Source organism: Scomber japonicus, chromosome 20 (genome assembly GCF_027409825.1).
Source record: "Scomber japonicus isolate fScoJap1 chromosome 20, fScoJap1.pri, whole genome shotgun sequence".
In the NCBI taxonomy this organism is placed as follows: domain Eukaryota; kingdom Metazoa; phylum Chordata; class Actinopteri; order Scombriformes; family Scombridae; genus Scomber; species Scomber japonicus.
In genome coordinates, this window is record NC_070597.1 from 20,354,077 (window position 1) to 20,371,174 (window position 17,098).

At 38.7% G+C, this 17,098-nt stretch overlaps 1 protein-coding gene across 1 annotated transcript in view; it reads right to left on the reverse strand.

Moving 5' to 3' along the window:
• Positions 1 to 17,098, reverse strand: part of antxr1c (ANTXR cell adhesion molecule 1c) — a 35,374-nt gene that overhangs the window by 15,866 nt on the left and 2,410 nt on the right. The window contains exons 2-11 of the mRNA XM_053342009.1: positions 7,748 to 7,819; positions 6,174 to 6,245; positions 5,585 to 5,666; positions 5,401 to 5,431; positions 5,244 to 5,317; positions 5,069 to 5,137; positions 4,232 to 4,312; positions 2,836 to 2,896; positions 1,417 to 1,515; positions 966 to 1,035 (exon numbers count right to left, since the gene is read on the reverse strand). Coding sequence (XP_053197984.1) covers positions 966 to 1,035; positions 1,417 to 1,515; positions 2,836 to 2,896; positions 4,232 to 4,312; positions 5,069 to 5,137; positions 5,244 to 5,317; positions 5,401 to 5,431; positions 5,585 to 5,666; positions 6,174 to 6,245; positions 7,748 to 7,819 — 711 coding nt within the window. The remainder of the gene's footprint in view (positions 1 to 965; positions 1,036 to 1,416; positions 1,516 to 2,835; positions 2,897 to 4,231; positions 4,313 to 5,068; positions 5,138 to 5,243; positions 5,318 to 5,400; positions 5,432 to 5,584; positions 5,667 to 6,173; positions 6,246 to 7,747; positions 7,820 to 17,098) is intronic.

A 17,098-nucleotide genomic window follows, 5' to 3' on the forward strand; every position in this document is an offset into this window, starting at 1 on the left:
GCATTTATGCTCCTTTTAGCTCTGCTTTGGTCTCCACTAATGCCTGAGGGAAACATCTGGTTTGTTAGCTGTTTAATGCACCACAATGGTCATGGGCAGTTAGCAGTTATAGTGAGCTTTTTTTTTAAATCAGAAAACTGTTACAAGTGCTGATTTGAGCAGTGACAGTGGATCAAAACATTAAGGCTGCTGTATAACCAAAAGAAAAGTTGGGAAACACTTAAATGCTCTTTAGCTGCTGAGGGGAACTGCAAAGTGGGGTGATAATTATCAGCAGGTTTTGTATGAGTGACCCCTATATAAGACATCATCAACCTATCCACTGTCGATACAAATAAAATGAACAGTGTAGCTTAAAGAACATTTCTCTAAAGATGCTGATCGGTTTGCTCCACTGCTCCAAAATGAGGTCAATGAAAAAAACCTGTCAACATCAACTGCTTTCTTTTTTTAGTCATCAGAATTCAAAACCAATGACAAAGCAATTTATTGGCTGAGTCACATGAAATTTATAAGATTCTAGTCTTGACTCACTATAGTTTCTATGTTATTCAAAAAAGAATAGTCTGCAGCTGTTTTTATGGCTCTGTCCTAATTCAGGACAGAAGCAGGACAAATGCATGAAGGGTTTACCACTGTATGTGCTGGCACAGCTACAGAGCTCCTTATATTTTGCTAAGCTGAACTGGGATCTAGAAAAGAGGAATGTGGCCTCGGATAGGGATCGTAAAAAGAGCTAATGTATGGCAGGCTTCTTATGGTCTGTGCTCATGTATGCACACACATGGGTATGCCATCACGTGTTTCTTTGTGTTTGAGGGAAATAACGTGATCTAAGATGCACATGGATGCCACTTTATGTGAAATATAAGAAGTTTTACTTTAGACAGAGTTGAAAGAAGGTCTCTCAGAACTGAAATCCCACAAATGTGAAAAAAGAAGAAAGAAAAAAAAAAGGCACTTACTTCCCAACCTCATCGACGACAGGGGCTGGACACAGTAAGAATGTGTTTTCTACACCGGCCGGCTTTTCATCTAGAAGGCAAATAAAAAAATTGATAAATGTACATTCTTCCTAATGTACTCTTTTGGGTATCTACTTTGCTGTATATAACTATAGATAGTATATAGAAAGATACTTGTGAAAAGGTGAAACAGCTGAAGTTTGATCAATATGAGCATTAGAAGGTTCATATTTCTGGACAAAAGCTGATTTTCTTTTTGTCCCAGTATTGTACACATTTAAAATGCCATAAAATTACAAGTATCATGACATTCCTTCCAGCGAGGATCTGCCTTTTTTCATTTCAGCATAGGGGGAAAAAACAGGTTCAAACACTGACAAAAAATACTGAAAATGACCAGAAAACACTGATAAACCCCGTCACATTAAAAGGAAAATGTAGGTCTACTTACTGACTGTAAGGGTGTCGTTGATCTTAAAGCTGCAGAGCACCTGGTTGATGTTCCTGGCATGGAGAAAACCATTCCCCCTCACCACCACTTGGAAAGACTCTGGTTACACAACACATTTATACATTCAAGACCTTGCCAAGTAAAATGACATTTGATACTACATTGTACATGAAGCTCATTTTCATGTCATACTACACAATTGCTGTATGTCTATTTGAACTCTTAAGTGTGAACTTTGAAGTGTTTCCACAAGCGGTTTGGTTTATTTGTTCAGATGAGAATGGGCTTCTTTTTTTAAACTCTGGGGTCGCCAAATACAATGGATCTGAGCTGTCTGTAAATATGATCCACTACATGAGTCCTCTAATCAAATAACTGCGGTGTAGTTCATTAGAAGTGAGAACATGATTGTGCTTGTTCTAAAAATACAGAGACGATAAAAGATAAAAGAAACTTTCATGAAAAGCAGAAACAATGAGATAAAAATCGTGCTGAGTTTGTGTTAGAGGGGAAGGAAAACACATTAGTTTTGGCTCAAATCTCTAATCTGGCTGTCAGAACTTGCTACTTGTGAGTCATGTGACCTTTATTTATGAGCTACATCTTGCTTACTGTATGTAGTAATTGAGCAGTGAGAATCTAAATGAACCACATACAAAAATACAATAAAGTTAGCTTTTCAATCCTCTAGCTGAGCGGCTCTGCAGTCGAGTTGTGATATGGGGACATTTACTTCAGTAGTTGCTATGTCACCTACAATACAGGAAAATACTCTGAAGGATGAGACTGAAACTGCAGGACTGTAATAAATGGCCTGCAGTTACAGTGAGTGCTATTCAGTTTCAGGTCAAATACTTTTCTTCTTGAAGAGAGAAAGTAATTCATTGCTTAATAAAAAACCAAAAGCAGATGTTAAAAACAGTAAAAGTCGTTCTGCTTTTGCCAAAAGTGTTTAATCAAGTCATGCTTTTATCTATTCATATTTGCTTTTTAATGTCCATTTAATGTTGCTTTAACTGTCACAATCTTTCTCTTGGCAAGACACTAAAGGACGTTGTCTACTATACTAGGTTCCAGCCGCAGCCAATCTCACCACTGCCCCTCTCTCACAGTCAATCTTTTTAATGAGACCCTGTAATATTATTCCCACTGAGTTTTCTGCCCCTATAGATTTCCTGTAAGTGACCTGGATGCCCATGTAAAGTCATTTTTCAGCCTGGACTTGTCATTACTGAAGTGAGAGAAGGAGAGACAGAGGATCCAGTAATTAAATTAACACAGCTCAAGGAATGATGGGACACTGGCATCAGTGTGGCTATGACTCAGGAAGGATCCTGACCAGTTCGTGTTTCTGTGTGTGTGTGTGTGTGTGTGTGTGTGTGTGTGTGTGTCTGAGTGTGTATGTTGCCAGCGCCTCACCTCCGGCACACACACTGGAGGGCTCAGCTGCCAAAATCTCAATGCAAGATTTCTTGATGATCTAAAGGGGAAAAGGGGAGAAAATATAGCAGTTGTTATATACACTCATACCCTGCTGGTATCATGTGACAAGCAGGTATTTCAAAGTCTAGTCCTATAAAATAATAATGGTACAGAGCTCTATAAAAATGTTCCAAGGCTGTCTATGAATGAAGTCATATCCTTATTCATAATGTATCACTGAGTGTCTCACTCTTAAATAGTTTCCTCCTCTTGCTGTGCTCATTTTTAACACTATGTTCACATCAGTTATTCAAACCCAACTGACCTTTTACATGTTACTTCCAAGGCCAAGGCCCCTAGCATTATCATAAGTTAGATTAGTTAGCGGAGTAACAGGTTATGTTAAAAGAAAAAAAGACAACTAATATAGTAATTCACATTTGTGTTGCTGGCTGCTATCAGCGTTTATGGTAACATTAGCGGCTCCATCCTGTTTTAATGTGGGATGTTGACACTGCAGCCAGCAACACAAACCAATCTGACCCGAGATAAGGTTACATTTTTGGTATTTTTTCTGGTAAAAGTGAACCCACCCTGTTTATACAAACAACTATGTAAGATAAGTCCAAGATTTCAACTGACTAATAGAGCTAACTTTAGCTTACTTAGCTAAGTAGCTACAGCTGCTAAAGTCTGCCAACAATGGTCATTTCAGCTGGCAAAATCAACGGCCTTCAGATAGAAATGACAAGCCTGCTTTTGTCTACATCTCCTGAAAATCAGTGACCTATTTTTCAAAGAATTACCGGGAATTTTGAGTGGTAAGTCTGCCACTGTTTTTATTGTAAACTGCCCGGTGAGAATGGAAAGCTTGGCTGTAGCATCAGTAAAGGGGGCAGGACTTAGAGGATTATAAGACAGAAAAAGAATGAACCATTTAACATTAAGAAACTGGTGAAAATATGACCTCTTTTCACCTTTGTTGGCTGTCAAAGGACTCAATCCTGCCTCTACTGTATCTCTCAGTATGTGTGTGTGTGTTTCATGAACCCTGTATGCACAAAGAGTTACAGTTCTGCCTGCTGCATGGTGAAAATAGAGAGCAGGATCTGTTCAAGTTGAAACTTCAACTAAAACAGTGGCAGACAGCAATAAGTAAGAGTTTGAGCTCTAGCATTGCGAAGTGTATACTGTAACAGCTTGAAAATTAAGCCACTGTGAACAACTTTACTCTATATCATCTTACTGTGCCAAATAAATGACACTGAAAGGGTTACAGGAAATGTATTAACAGACAGATTCAAGATAAATATACAAGGGTGGACATCTGCTGCAATGTTTGTGAGATTCAGCCATAGGAAAGCTTCCATACGCAGACAAGAGTTCATTTTACCGAATCGATGACTCCTCGGAGGGCATGGAAGCCTCCCAGGACAGGAAACACATGCTCGATAGTGTCTGCAATGGTGGCCAGCTATATAGGAAAAGAGGAGGAGAAGAGACAGATGTGTGAATGCAATAAAAAGAGGAGGAAGAATTAACCAAATTACACAAGAATCAATTCCCAAAGCCATTAGTATGATTACATGACTGTTGTCCAGACATTTATTTTGTAACTGTGTTTAGGGAGGAACCTTCAACAGTGAGAGGTGAATGACAGTGTTTGATATTTCGTAAAAAGCCAAAATTGGCCTCTAATGTCCTGGTGTGACACAATTTCAGACCTTGCAAATGGAAAGTATGAACTCCACAAACATCTATAAACACACACTTCAAACCAGGGAATGGATATATTTACAACCAGTCAAATGGGGCTTGAACGAAACTGGAGTGAGACCATGTCTTGTTACTGATGTTTGACAAGCCCTTATGAGGAAACAATCCTTTAGCTCTCAAATGCCTGTCATATTAAACGCAGGAACCTGAATCATCCTCATCCTCATGTTGAAGATAATTGAGGATTATTCAAGTTACAGATAGGCATTCAAGAGGCAACTCAGGGTTATAACCCATTGGATTGGTTTTAAGGAAATTTTAAATTATGGGTTTGCCAAATTGCAAAGGGACCACTGAATACACGCTATAAAATGAAGTTAACAGCATTTTGGATGCTGCAACTCTACATTCCTTGGCATATGTGGTACATTACACTCTATACTGGGAATTCTTTTCATACATGTACAGAATATAAGTGTAAACATGTTAAATACAACATATTTATTGGCATTACCTGTGTCTCATTGAAGTCTTTAACACCAACACAGTATACAATAGCTCCAAGAGACCTGGCTCTCTCTGCCTGTTGGAAGACAAAGGTAATAAATTGATTATTTCCAGGAAGTCAAACAGTTTGAGTATTCCAGCCTCTGGTGCTGCTCTGTTACTTGAGCTGCGAGTGTTGCTACCTCTTGCTGTGCAGTGATAAGCTGATGTTCCTGCAGCTCTCCATCTGTCAGTGCAATAATCACACTGGCCGTGCCTGGAAAATATAAACAGCCATTTTAGATGTCAGCTGTAAGTGAGTGCTCATAAGAAGAAGTTACTGAACAATGAGCTGCTTACCAAAGTTCTCCTGGTAGATCTGCTCATTGGCCTTCAAAAAAAGAAAACAATTACCACCAGAGTTACCAGAGTTTCTGATTTAAACAGCTAATTCAACAGTCTTTGACTTGCTCTTTGCTCAACACTTTGTATATGTATATGTGTCTATGTATAGAAACCAGAACCTATTATATCACAGGCTTACCCTTTGCAATCCAAGGTGCATGAATGTGTCCCCACCTGGAATCTCTCTTTTAAGAGCATTCAGCCCCTTCCTAATGTCCACTCTGCAAACAGGAAACACAGCAAAGTATGTTTGGACCAAGACATGTAAATTTGTCAGTATGATCCATCTCTATGTTGTTACAAGGATCTCTATGTGGAATGGGAAGTTTTTTGATTTTTTTTCATATTTGGATGTGATGCCTCATAATAATTTTATCTGATATGGTGATCCCAGTGCGGATAGATGATTAAAAACAAGACAATCAAGACATGTTATCATTCCTACAAAGACCAAAAAAAGCATAGAGCAACAGTTTTATGGTGATATGGGCCAATTTTCAGCTGAATGTCAGCGTAGAGGACATCTGCTTTCACTCTGGTGTGATGTTTCTTTTGCGTGAGAGCATTCAGTGCTAGAATGACATCTGTTGTATGAAGTTTGGTCAATGCAGTCAATGACATTGCTGAACTACATTAATCAAACTACATTAATCAAATATTTCCTTTGAGGTCAAATCAATCAATTGCATTAATCAGCAGACATCAGCATCCACCCTCTCTTAACTTACCTGTTCTCGGTCAGTTTCATGATGGTGGATGCTCTGGAGGAGAATGTTATAAAGGACATCCTCAGCATGGGACTGGAACACAAAAAAAAGAAGAAGAAAAAAAACCTCATCATCATACCTATAATTAATCTGTCTACACAGCTAACCAGTTTGGTTTGTGGAGTATGCAATGCTGAAATCCCCACACAGTAACCAGTGACTAATGATACTGAACATGCCAAAGATTGATGGTAACAGAATCTCAATGATAGCTCGTGATTTTTCACCTTGCACAACAAGCAATAGGAATATTTACAACCACAGATTAATCAAGTTTTATGACTTGAACGTAGTTGGAGTAATTTCATGAGGTAATGCAACATGATTTTATTCTTCAGAAACTCATGGTAATCTTTGACCGAGCATTCAATTAATCAAAGTGAGAGACATTTTATTTTAACAATGAATATCCCATTAAGAACAAACTACTTCATTTCCTTTGAGGTCCCTCCAACAGTCTGTGTAGGGTTTGTTTCAATGAATGCAGCCCATCAACAAACACTCTAAGACACATGTGACTATTGCAGCGTTGTGCAGGATTTGAACCCTCTGTGCATGACAATGATTTTGATGTCAATGTTCAAAAAACGTCACTGATCCTCAGATGTGGAAAGGTTTATTTGTGCTAATTGGTTAAAAAAAAAGTATATTTAGAAAGGGATAACGTGCATATAAACTGCACACATGCACCAGAATTTGAAGTACAAGTGTTGCTTGTGAGAGAAAGTATGTTCATACAGGTTTACGTTGCTTAAAACTTTCTCCTGTTTGTTTAAAACAGCGACTTGGAGGAGGGTTGGTTCTTTGCAGTGGCTGAACAACAAAAGTGTTGTTGTGGCTTTCAAGCAGTACCAACAAAACAACCACCCATGAGCAGGACAGATGTGGACTATTTTTTTCCTTACATGTACAACTTCCCTTTGCACGAACAACCATAAAATTTAATATGGATTTGTACCTGGTGCTGTTTTATCTGAGGATCAGTTGTTGATTGACTTGGCCAAGATGCCTGCAACTGATTGACGTATTGTGCTTTTGCTACCACTAGGTGTCACAAAAAAGTGTGTATTTATTGAGGACAACTGGTCAAAGTTAAGCAAAATGAAATGTAAGGTCAAGCAAACCCAACATGTAATGTTCCCATATAAATGAGTCAGAAAAGCTAACAATAACAAGGATTTAAAATCCCCTTCCACTCAAAACTGTTTTTCTTCTTGTTCATAATGTTGGATAGTGGGTGGGCCTAAGAGTATGATTTGTGAACCGGACTCTGATCTAGGGGAAACACTGTTGCTGCTAGCCTAACTGCCACCAGGCATCAGCTCAGCTCCTGCTCAGACTGATTGAAACATCAGCCTGGATGTTGAGTGACTTAACACATGGGCAGTTGTAGCGGAAGGAACATATTTTATTTTACTTCATCGTGGTGACTGCTGTATGTATTTCTCTTTAGAGATCTTCATCTTGGGTCTCCAGGAAGTCGAGTACAAAAGGCGACAAAGCTGTTTAGTAACTACAGACTTATTGTCTCTTACCTTTTAAATTTCTCAGCTAAATTCTCCACAAAGTAGTAGATTTCCTCCCAATGATTCTTCACACTGCCAGACCTAAGAGAGAAAAAGACGACAACACTGAAGTAATTGAAACAAAATACCATTTATGCCTTAAAATGACTTATTCAGCGTGACTGAGGATACACCAACTTCCCTGTAACATCTTGAGTTGTGTTACAAGCTTTAAATTATAGATATGAATCCACACAAAGTGACTCAAATACTGTCTTCAAAGTACACAATAAAAACAGGAGGAAGTGCTTCAGTTAGCATAAAAGCAGAGTAGCACATGTTCGTTATTAGCATGGCTGGAGGACAACGATAGCTTGAATGACTGTAACAGTTGTGAAATATGTTTTTTGTCTGCGAGTTAAGAATGATTTGTTTCAGCAGAAACTTAAAGAAAATGCTTAAGCTATCTATCAGACACACATTAACCTCCATATGGTAAAGCACTAAAAAAAAAAAAAATGCAGCTGAGCTAGCTATGATCGTTAGCGCTGTGACCTGAAAAACAAGCTGTATGTTTGGCAAAACACAACTCTTGTTATAGCAACTTTACTATCAGAAGTGTCTGTAAAAATAAGTAAAATTACCTTACTTGCATAGCTATTGTCTATAGCAAGTAATTCTTAATAACAACAGATAGATAGCTGTACATCCTATCTGTTGCCAAACCTCGGAGGGAAGGATTTAAAGTGTACATTTCATAGGAACATGAAATTCTCATTTATGACACATGAACACTGTTAGAGGAATAACTTAAAACAATTAGCCAGCTCAATTCATTAGGGGCCAGTGAGTGTACTGGAGAGATTAAAGGAGCTGCTGTTGTGGTCTGGTGTGTAATTTAGCACCCTCCTGTATCCTGAATGAGTGCCTGAAGGCTGAGGAAATGGGTTCTGGTCTCCCCAGGGGAACTGTCATAAAGCTGGACTGTTATTAAAAAAAACTCCCCATGGAGATGCCTTCATTTCCTCTGGGCAGACTGTGTGTGTATACATGTCAGTGTCCATGTGAATTTGTGGCAATTTTATTAAATGTGGGCATTAAGAAAGAGGGCAAGATGTGACCAGTCACCAGGTCATCTGTTAGCTAATGAGTGAGCCAGAGAGATGACACATGGGAAATGAGCTAATTGACTATGGAAAAGCTAGAGGCCTGTTTAGAGCTTACTTAGACTGAAGTGTCAAGCAGACTGAGTGTTATTCTAGGTGCTGACCAACTGATGCAACAGTTTTAGACCCACGGGAACCAGCCAAGATTGATTATGTTTCACTTTCTCTTTGTATGGGAGAGAATTTCAACACTGTGTATTTTCCCACACGGACCAGCGGGTTCGTTATCAAACTGCTTTCATTTAGTAACAAATCTAGTCCACTGAGAAGGCTTTGTTTTTTTCTGCAAAATTTGAACTAAAAAAAAAAAGTCTATTCCTTTATTTTTGTCTGCAAGAAAGCTCTATAACTAATGACATCACGTAGAATATATAATTTTATACAAAGTCGACAAGATAAAACAGTGTAGCAGTGCAGCAATGGGAACTAGACTAAACACTGACTGTTATCCTAGTTTACATTTGGTTGTATTAGTTCCCAGCACACAGAAGCTTCAAAAGCCTGTTTGAAAATCATGCCCAGACATAATAAACAGAATTAACGTTTTCTTGCACATGGGCCTTTCATACCTTTAGCTGAGTTTTTTTTAAATAAATGATAATTATTTACAGAGGCATGGATGGGGATGAGAAAACATTTGTTCAATAAATAAGATTACTATGACCATGATTTGTTTTTGTAGAATGATTCTGGTTATTTGAGGTTCTTAAAGATACAATGCCTGAGCTTTATTCGCTTCTACACTTATTACAAATTATTTTGGATAGCAGCAGAAGGAACTTTTTAAATGTTAAATGCATTACAACTAATGTTATTTGTCTGTCATTTAGTGTCACTTGTCTGTCATTTAGTGTCACTAAGGTTATACCCCACTGTGTTTTTATTTTACATTTTGTCAGCGGAGGGTTAATTATTTGGCCAGACTGGGGGAGAGAGACAGCAATAGAATACCAGGGACTTTCCCATTATGCCTCACTCATTGATGGCTTTCTGTCCTGCCAAACCGGACTCTGATCTTCATTAAATGCTTTTTGGTAGGTTGAACAATGAGCAGACAAACGTTTCCCTACTCCAAATGCTTCTATAAAATCTGCAAGAGATTAATAGAGTTGTTGATCAGCCATTACTTTAGCAGATGCAGATATTTCTGGCTTTCAAAACTCATAACAAACAACCTCAGTAAACCCCTACAGCCTTTTCAAGGAGAATCAGCATGAGCAACAGTAGCCGGCATTGCTATAAAGAGAGCCAGCTCATACTCAAACTTCATCAAGGGAAAATCCAAAGTAAAACAAACAGTGATTGCTTAGAAGAAGGCGAGCTGTTAAAGGTAATGCAAGATGGAGAACTGCGCTAGTACTATAGGATCAGGTTTGGGTTCCCTCTCAGGCCACCCATGGTGGAAATGTCTACTCCAAATATAATAAAAGTATCCACAATAACACTTACGCATTATATAAGTTTCAGTGTTTTCACTTAATTAGTCTGAATGGGGATACAAATACTGGTCAACTAAACATTCAACCCAAGCATTTTCTCTGTGCTGTTATTGTTCTGATGACATGACTTGCTCCCCCACATCAAGGCTTCACATTCCCGTGAGGCTGACTGAGCAAAGAAAGAGGACAAGACCTTACAAGCTAAACGAAATCCTCCCGAAATCAAAAAAGCTTGAGGTGGAGGAGGTGTTTAGCTTGGATGTTCAACAAAATGTGCAGCGCAAACAGAAATAGTCACCCAGAGAGAGAAAGCCTATGACCTGAATGAACGGCAGCAGCCAATTCCTTGTGCAGATTTTTCCATTACAGCAACAGAGGAAGGGGAAAAAAAAAGGGTATGAAGTCTGGTGAAACTTTCCCATTTTCCTGCAGCAAATAGACATGTAGAGGTGTAGGGATCATTTTTGAGTATTTATTTAACATCAGGTTGAATCTGAGAACTCCCGCCCTTGGTTTTCAACTGCTTATCTTTATTTCTGAACCACAATTGCTCTTGTTTGCTTTGGAACAGTTCTATTGTCTGAGGTGGCTGCAGTCGTGGGACCGAGGCCTAGCTTGCAGTTTCACTCACCTGTCCAAACAGTGTTGGGAAAGGAAGTGGGCCATTTTATTCTATGACTCTTGATGAAACAATTTTATTCAAGAGCGTTTCCCCCCTCAATCCTTTGATCTAATTTTAATGGTCTGAGTTAAGCGCTCGAGTCCAGTGGTTTGAGGTTTGGAAACAAAAAAACAAAGGTTTTGAGAGGTGATGGGCGTTAGAATTAGCCGACAAAGTGATTGAGCCCAACAGCAGATTAAAATTATGTCATAGCAAATCGTCAAAGCCGGGTGACATTGTTTTCTCGATTGAACAGATTCTGTGAGCAAGATGAGGAGCATGTGTCTGGCCATTTGCCACCTGAGAGCTGAGTGAAAAAAAAGAAGTAAAAGAGAGTAAGAGGAAGGAAAAGATGAAGAGCCTTATCTGTGAGGCTACATTCAATTCAGCGAGTGAGATAATGTGAACAATGTGTTGGCTCTGTCTCAAGGTGTGTCTGCCACAAGAAATATGGCAATGATTCGACAAAAACTTCAACGGCGATGCCAAGTTATTCTCTAACCCGTTTCAGTCTGCTTTAGCCAACACAGCTGGCAAACAAGTAAAAACAGCCCAGGGCAGCAGACAGCCAAAGCAAGGGTCTGCAATCCATCGATGTGTGTGGTTTACTTATTGTACAGGCGTACTGTATATTGATCAAATTCAAAACACCACATAAAAGGCAACAGAGGGTTGAAAGCTAAAACAAGAAAAAGTGTAGGAGAGTACAGAATCATTCAGGCAGTGAGCATGACATGGAAAACAGTGCTGTAGGCAGTTGATACAACAACGCATTAGCTGACGCAACCATGAGATGATGGGGAAAACATCCATTGAGTCAGTGAAGTCAAAAGGACATAAAGGATATAATCTGACAAAAAAAGATCTGTGGGGCAAATAAGGACAGACAAAACCAGCATGCTGACATTATGGACGATGGAAGGTATGGCTGCTTTTGTAACACGCATGTATTTAGAGGGACTGAAAACTGTGAAAACTGAAAATGTTCCAAGTCTAAGAAGCTATGACTTTACAGGCTGACTGGCCAAAAGAGATTTTCCTATTCTTGCCATCAATCTAGTTAATTTATCTTTAGCATTCTTCTAACTTATTAAATTCTGACAGCCGAGAAGTTAAGGTATATCATGAAGGAGTATGGATATTAATCAGATATCATGGAGGCTTAAAATGTTATGTCTCTACTGTATGTCTAGAGAGTATGTCAGAATAATGGTAGCTAGGTTTATTGCCCAGGATAAGATTTGTCAGTTTTATGGCATGAAAAATAAACCTTGAAAGCTACGCACACTACATTTTATTTCAAAAAAAGCTTTGAGTTGAGGTTATATTTCCACTACTTGAACCAACTGCTGCAGCTACAAAAAGGTCAAGCTTTAGTTCCCGAGTCTAATCTGGAGTATTTATGCTTTCTTAGACTGGTCCTCTTATAAGTCGCCAACTTTGTATTAATCCCAATTACTCATTTTTTGGATTTGTATAATACAGTACAAATCATTTATAGATAGATCTACATATAGTGTATCTTTCAAAAAACCAGTGAAACCAGTATCTTAGTCATCCAAGTAGTAATTACTCGCAACAGTTAGACTCATCCACACTAAGAAATACAAAAGGCCTGTCATCCCATTATCTGTCAATGAGCCCATCCTAAAAGAAATGAACCACAGTAACCTTATACCTCCAGATATTAGAAGATCCTTTGAAATCCAAGAAGATTTAAGATCATTCACAATGTGCACCATCTCTTCCAACAACCCTAAATACTTAACATTTAGAAGTACTCTGATTGCTCAATCAGTATCCTTAAGGGAGGTGCACTAAGGAGCACAGAGCACTAAAAGAGGTAAAATGCATCATTACTGTTCAGCGATACTAAGCAGACCCTGTCAAGAGGACATATCAAAGAGGAATTTGCTTGATGTCTCCCAAAGGTCCAAGAAGACCTGAATAATAAAAAACATTGTCAATCATCTTTAATAATGTCTTTTTCTGCTGGATGGATGAAATTTCTATGGCAGTGTGTTTGGCAAGGAAAACACAAAGTTCAGCGAGAGGTGGGAAAGGGTTGTTGAAGACAAAATAACAGACAGAAGCAAAAAAACAGACTAGAAAAATAGCAAAAGTGACAAGAAGAAGAAAAACAAGCAAAGACATGGAGGGTATGCCACAGCACATACATCAAGGAGCAAAACAGTTATTAATGGACCATACAGTGCCAGTGTGTTTCCAAATGTTACGTTAGGCCTGTAACTACAAGTAATGTGTACTTTACATTTATGTTGACCATTTACAAATACAGGCCATAGAGTTATTGTGTTGGAAATGTTCTTCTTCTTGTTCATAAGATATCCATTGGATTCTGTTTATCTCCAAACAGTATGTAAATCATTAAGCAGCTAGTAGTTTAAGACTAGCTTGAACTGTGCATCACATCTAAATTAATGTTTGCAAATGTTACATTATTGTTGAATGGTTACACAGTTTAAGTGAAGATTGACTAAAAAAGAAATTGAATTGCATTTCCTCACAATGGTGCTGTGCTGTAATTTTGACAACAAAGAGTGTTAACTTGATGGATTACAAAAGTCAAGCAGATTTCTCATTCAAGGAAGATTCTGCTGAATGATTGTCATACAAAACAAGACAAAGTGCCTATAACCATATTACAAAAGTATGCTTTTAATTTATCTGTGCTGTTAACATGCTAACATCTAGCAGGCCATATTTACAATGTTCAACATCTTAATTCAGTGTGTTAGACTTCTAATATTTGATAATTATAGTACTAAACACAACGTATAGCTCATGTGTTGAGATATTGTTGATATTTGAAAAAAAAACCTGATCAACTAACCAACTGACCAACACTGTCATTCCTAGCGCCATGCTGCTAGCACGGCTAATAGAGAATGAAGCCAATTCCGGTCTGGAATCGTACAAAGTATGCATCCACGTTTAAAAACTCATCAGCAAGGTTTGTCTAGCTGTGATGTCAGCAAATAAGCGAGTGATTTGCAGTAAATTGGCTAAAACATACAAAACCACAGGTATGGTTCTTTTCCAGCTTACTTATCATTGGATCTGTGACAAAAGAGTGGATGTTAAAAACATCTGCTACTTTAAACAGATTTAGTATCACAAGTATCTTTCCTTCTTTATGAATGAGTTCCTTAAGGTCTTTGTGCTGTAGATGAGATTCCTTTAGAGTAGAACCTTAAGGTATCTATCAGATGTTTCAAATAAGGCTGATTAGGGGTCCTGCAGAGGCCATTTTGGATCTCTGGGAATTGTTAATTATGCCTGCAATCCTGTAACTCTAGCAAAGGAAATTACAGCTGAAACGTTTGTTTGGTTGATATTAAGGCTTTGACAATTTGCTTTTTCTTCTTTCCTTAGTCTAGTCATCAGCTACCCAAGAAGCACTTCTCTCCCATAGGACAATCGGATGACGGCATGTGGGAAAAAGCTGCATCGGTCTGAGGGCTTAGCAATTCTCAGCTTTGTTCTCACAGTTCAAAGTGTTGAAGAGGGAAAAATAAAATAAAAAACCCCCTAACTGCACTAAGGAGGCTGTCTACCATCCCAGCTGGGCCTACCCACACCACCCTAGCCTGCAGCCAATGATGGTGCTCCGATTTAACTGACTGGGCACAAGTTTTTGTTTGTTTAAAACCACTAACCTACTTTTACAGCCATCGCTGAAATCGAAATCTTTACTGCGTGATTGCTGAGCTAATGCTGCACGTCTTTTCCAAAACCGAGAGGAATTGTTTGGAAAAAAACTTTTGGATAACTTGCTGGTGGAGAGGCATTTGAGATGTATTTCCAAAAGATACAGATTTTTCTAATTCTGTCTCTATCTGACCATGTAAGAATGTGCTATGTAATGCATTTTTTTCTGTAAACAGAGCCATGGTCATGCATCAAATATTACCAGCAGGTTTGGATTAGTTTGAGTGGCATTTATCCACTTCCTCTTGTCTTGTTTTTATCCCTTATTGTGCTTGAGGGACTTCAGACAGCATGATAACACTTATCCTGTTAAAAACACCAAAGCAACACGCTACAGGAGACAAAATGACAAAACACTGTCATTCCACAGCTAGGACGTATTCCAAAGCTAGACGTTTAGAAAATATTTATGGACTGCAGCTGCAGTTTGGGTTTTCCACTGAACTGCCTAGTTTCAGGCAGCATGTTCCAACACCCAACTGGAGCACCAAATTGAGATCATCAACAATAAATACAGCATTTGGCCTGTAGGTAAATTCCTTTATCTGCCATATGAGCACACCCAAAACCATTTCTGTGCTGTGCTCCATATAAAAACAGCAGGCTGGGGCTGGCCTGCTCTAAATCAGCAAATATATATATATATATCCTAGTATGCACACATGCAGCAATATAGGGGTTAGGCTATACACACACAAGTCATTTTTAGGCTTTAGGTTTCATAAGAGTCTGGGTGTATTACTAAAACCAGTGAATGGCTGATATTTGTGGCATGATTTTTAAAGCAAGGGTCAGTCTCCCAGTCAATTGCTTGGTCTGTCTGTTGGTCCATCACTTTGCTCCAAACTGGAATATTTAACTTTACAACTATTGTCTTGTCCAGTACTGTGCAAAAGTACCCATACCCATCACCTGCTAAATGTCAAAATTGTCACTGTGAGCATGTTAGGATTTAGCTCACATTAGCTCAAGTTCAGAGCCGTTCTTTTGACTGTAGACAGACTGTGTGATTTAATCAAGGTTTCAGTGGTGGAGAAATCATTTAATTACTGTGTCAAACTAAGAAGCATATACCATACACCACAACACAGCAATATGATGTCACTGTTAACGGAGGGTGGGGTGTGGCCCATATGTTCCCACATTTAACTTAATTAAAACATTGTTTCCTTTAACATTTATTTGCCAAGGGACTGGAACGGTTCATGCTTTTTCAATAAACACTTTGTTACATTACATTTTGATTTGGAGAGTTTTATGTGCACATTGTGTCTCTTTAACACAGTTTTTGTTCCATATATATGACCATCAGATGTGCCAACAGTGTCTTGTTTATGCCAACAGCTGCATCTTATTAGTCGGTTAATGCACCAACATTTTAATGAGTGTATTAAAACTAGATTGACACCTGTGTGCTAATGAAAAATGAAGCCCTCCCTCCCCAAAACAAACACTACCTTTATTGGGTTGCTTTTTTGTTCTGTCACATCAATCATGTCACTGCTGCTGCTCCTCACCCCTACGACTGCTACGGGAAATCGTTTCACGCACCACTTCACACTTAAAACTCAGATTTTCCCAGGAAGTCCCAGACGTCCCAGTTTCAAACTATACAGTCATTAGTCATTTTGTCTACCCCTTCAAACTGCAGTCACCCATTTTTCTTAAAGAGCACTGTCCTACATGTTCCAGCCATGATGTGACATCATCTTCCCAAATGTGCAATAAATGCCTTTGGAGTCGACTTTATGAGCCATCACAGCAGTATCTTTTCTCATTACTGTGAAACTCATGACCCTCTTCTCCACATACAACACGCATGTTTCATCTCTTTATAGGCTTTCAGCTAAACACTCCAAACTTTATGCGAACATACAGTGTTGATGTAGGATAGGACTCAACAATGTCCAAGGTTATGTTTAATGATGACGTTTTTGAATGTTATCATTAATTATCACTACATTATCAATGCAAAACTGGTTAGGGTAATCTTTACTTTCCATCTAAAATAAAAGGGCAAACTGCAGATGTCCTGCTGCAGAAATGTCCAATATCAATGTAATTCCTACAAGAGCTCACACTACAGCAGCTGATGTCAGAAAGGAGGGGCTAATGGTGACATCATCTGTGGTCGGCAGCAGCTAGAACCTCTTGCTTTTCTATGGCGTATGGTTGACTTGCACCATAAAAACTCCCAGCCTTGTGTTCCCTCTGCTGAACCCTAAAGTCCTCAGTATACTCCAACCCAAGTGCTAGTCGGACAACAGTTTCTGAAACCCCTGTGTCATGGTTACTCTGTTTTCAATCACTTTTTGTGTGTGCAACACTGAATGCCTTCATGAAAATCATAGTTCTCCCAATATTTAAATGATTATTCCAGCTT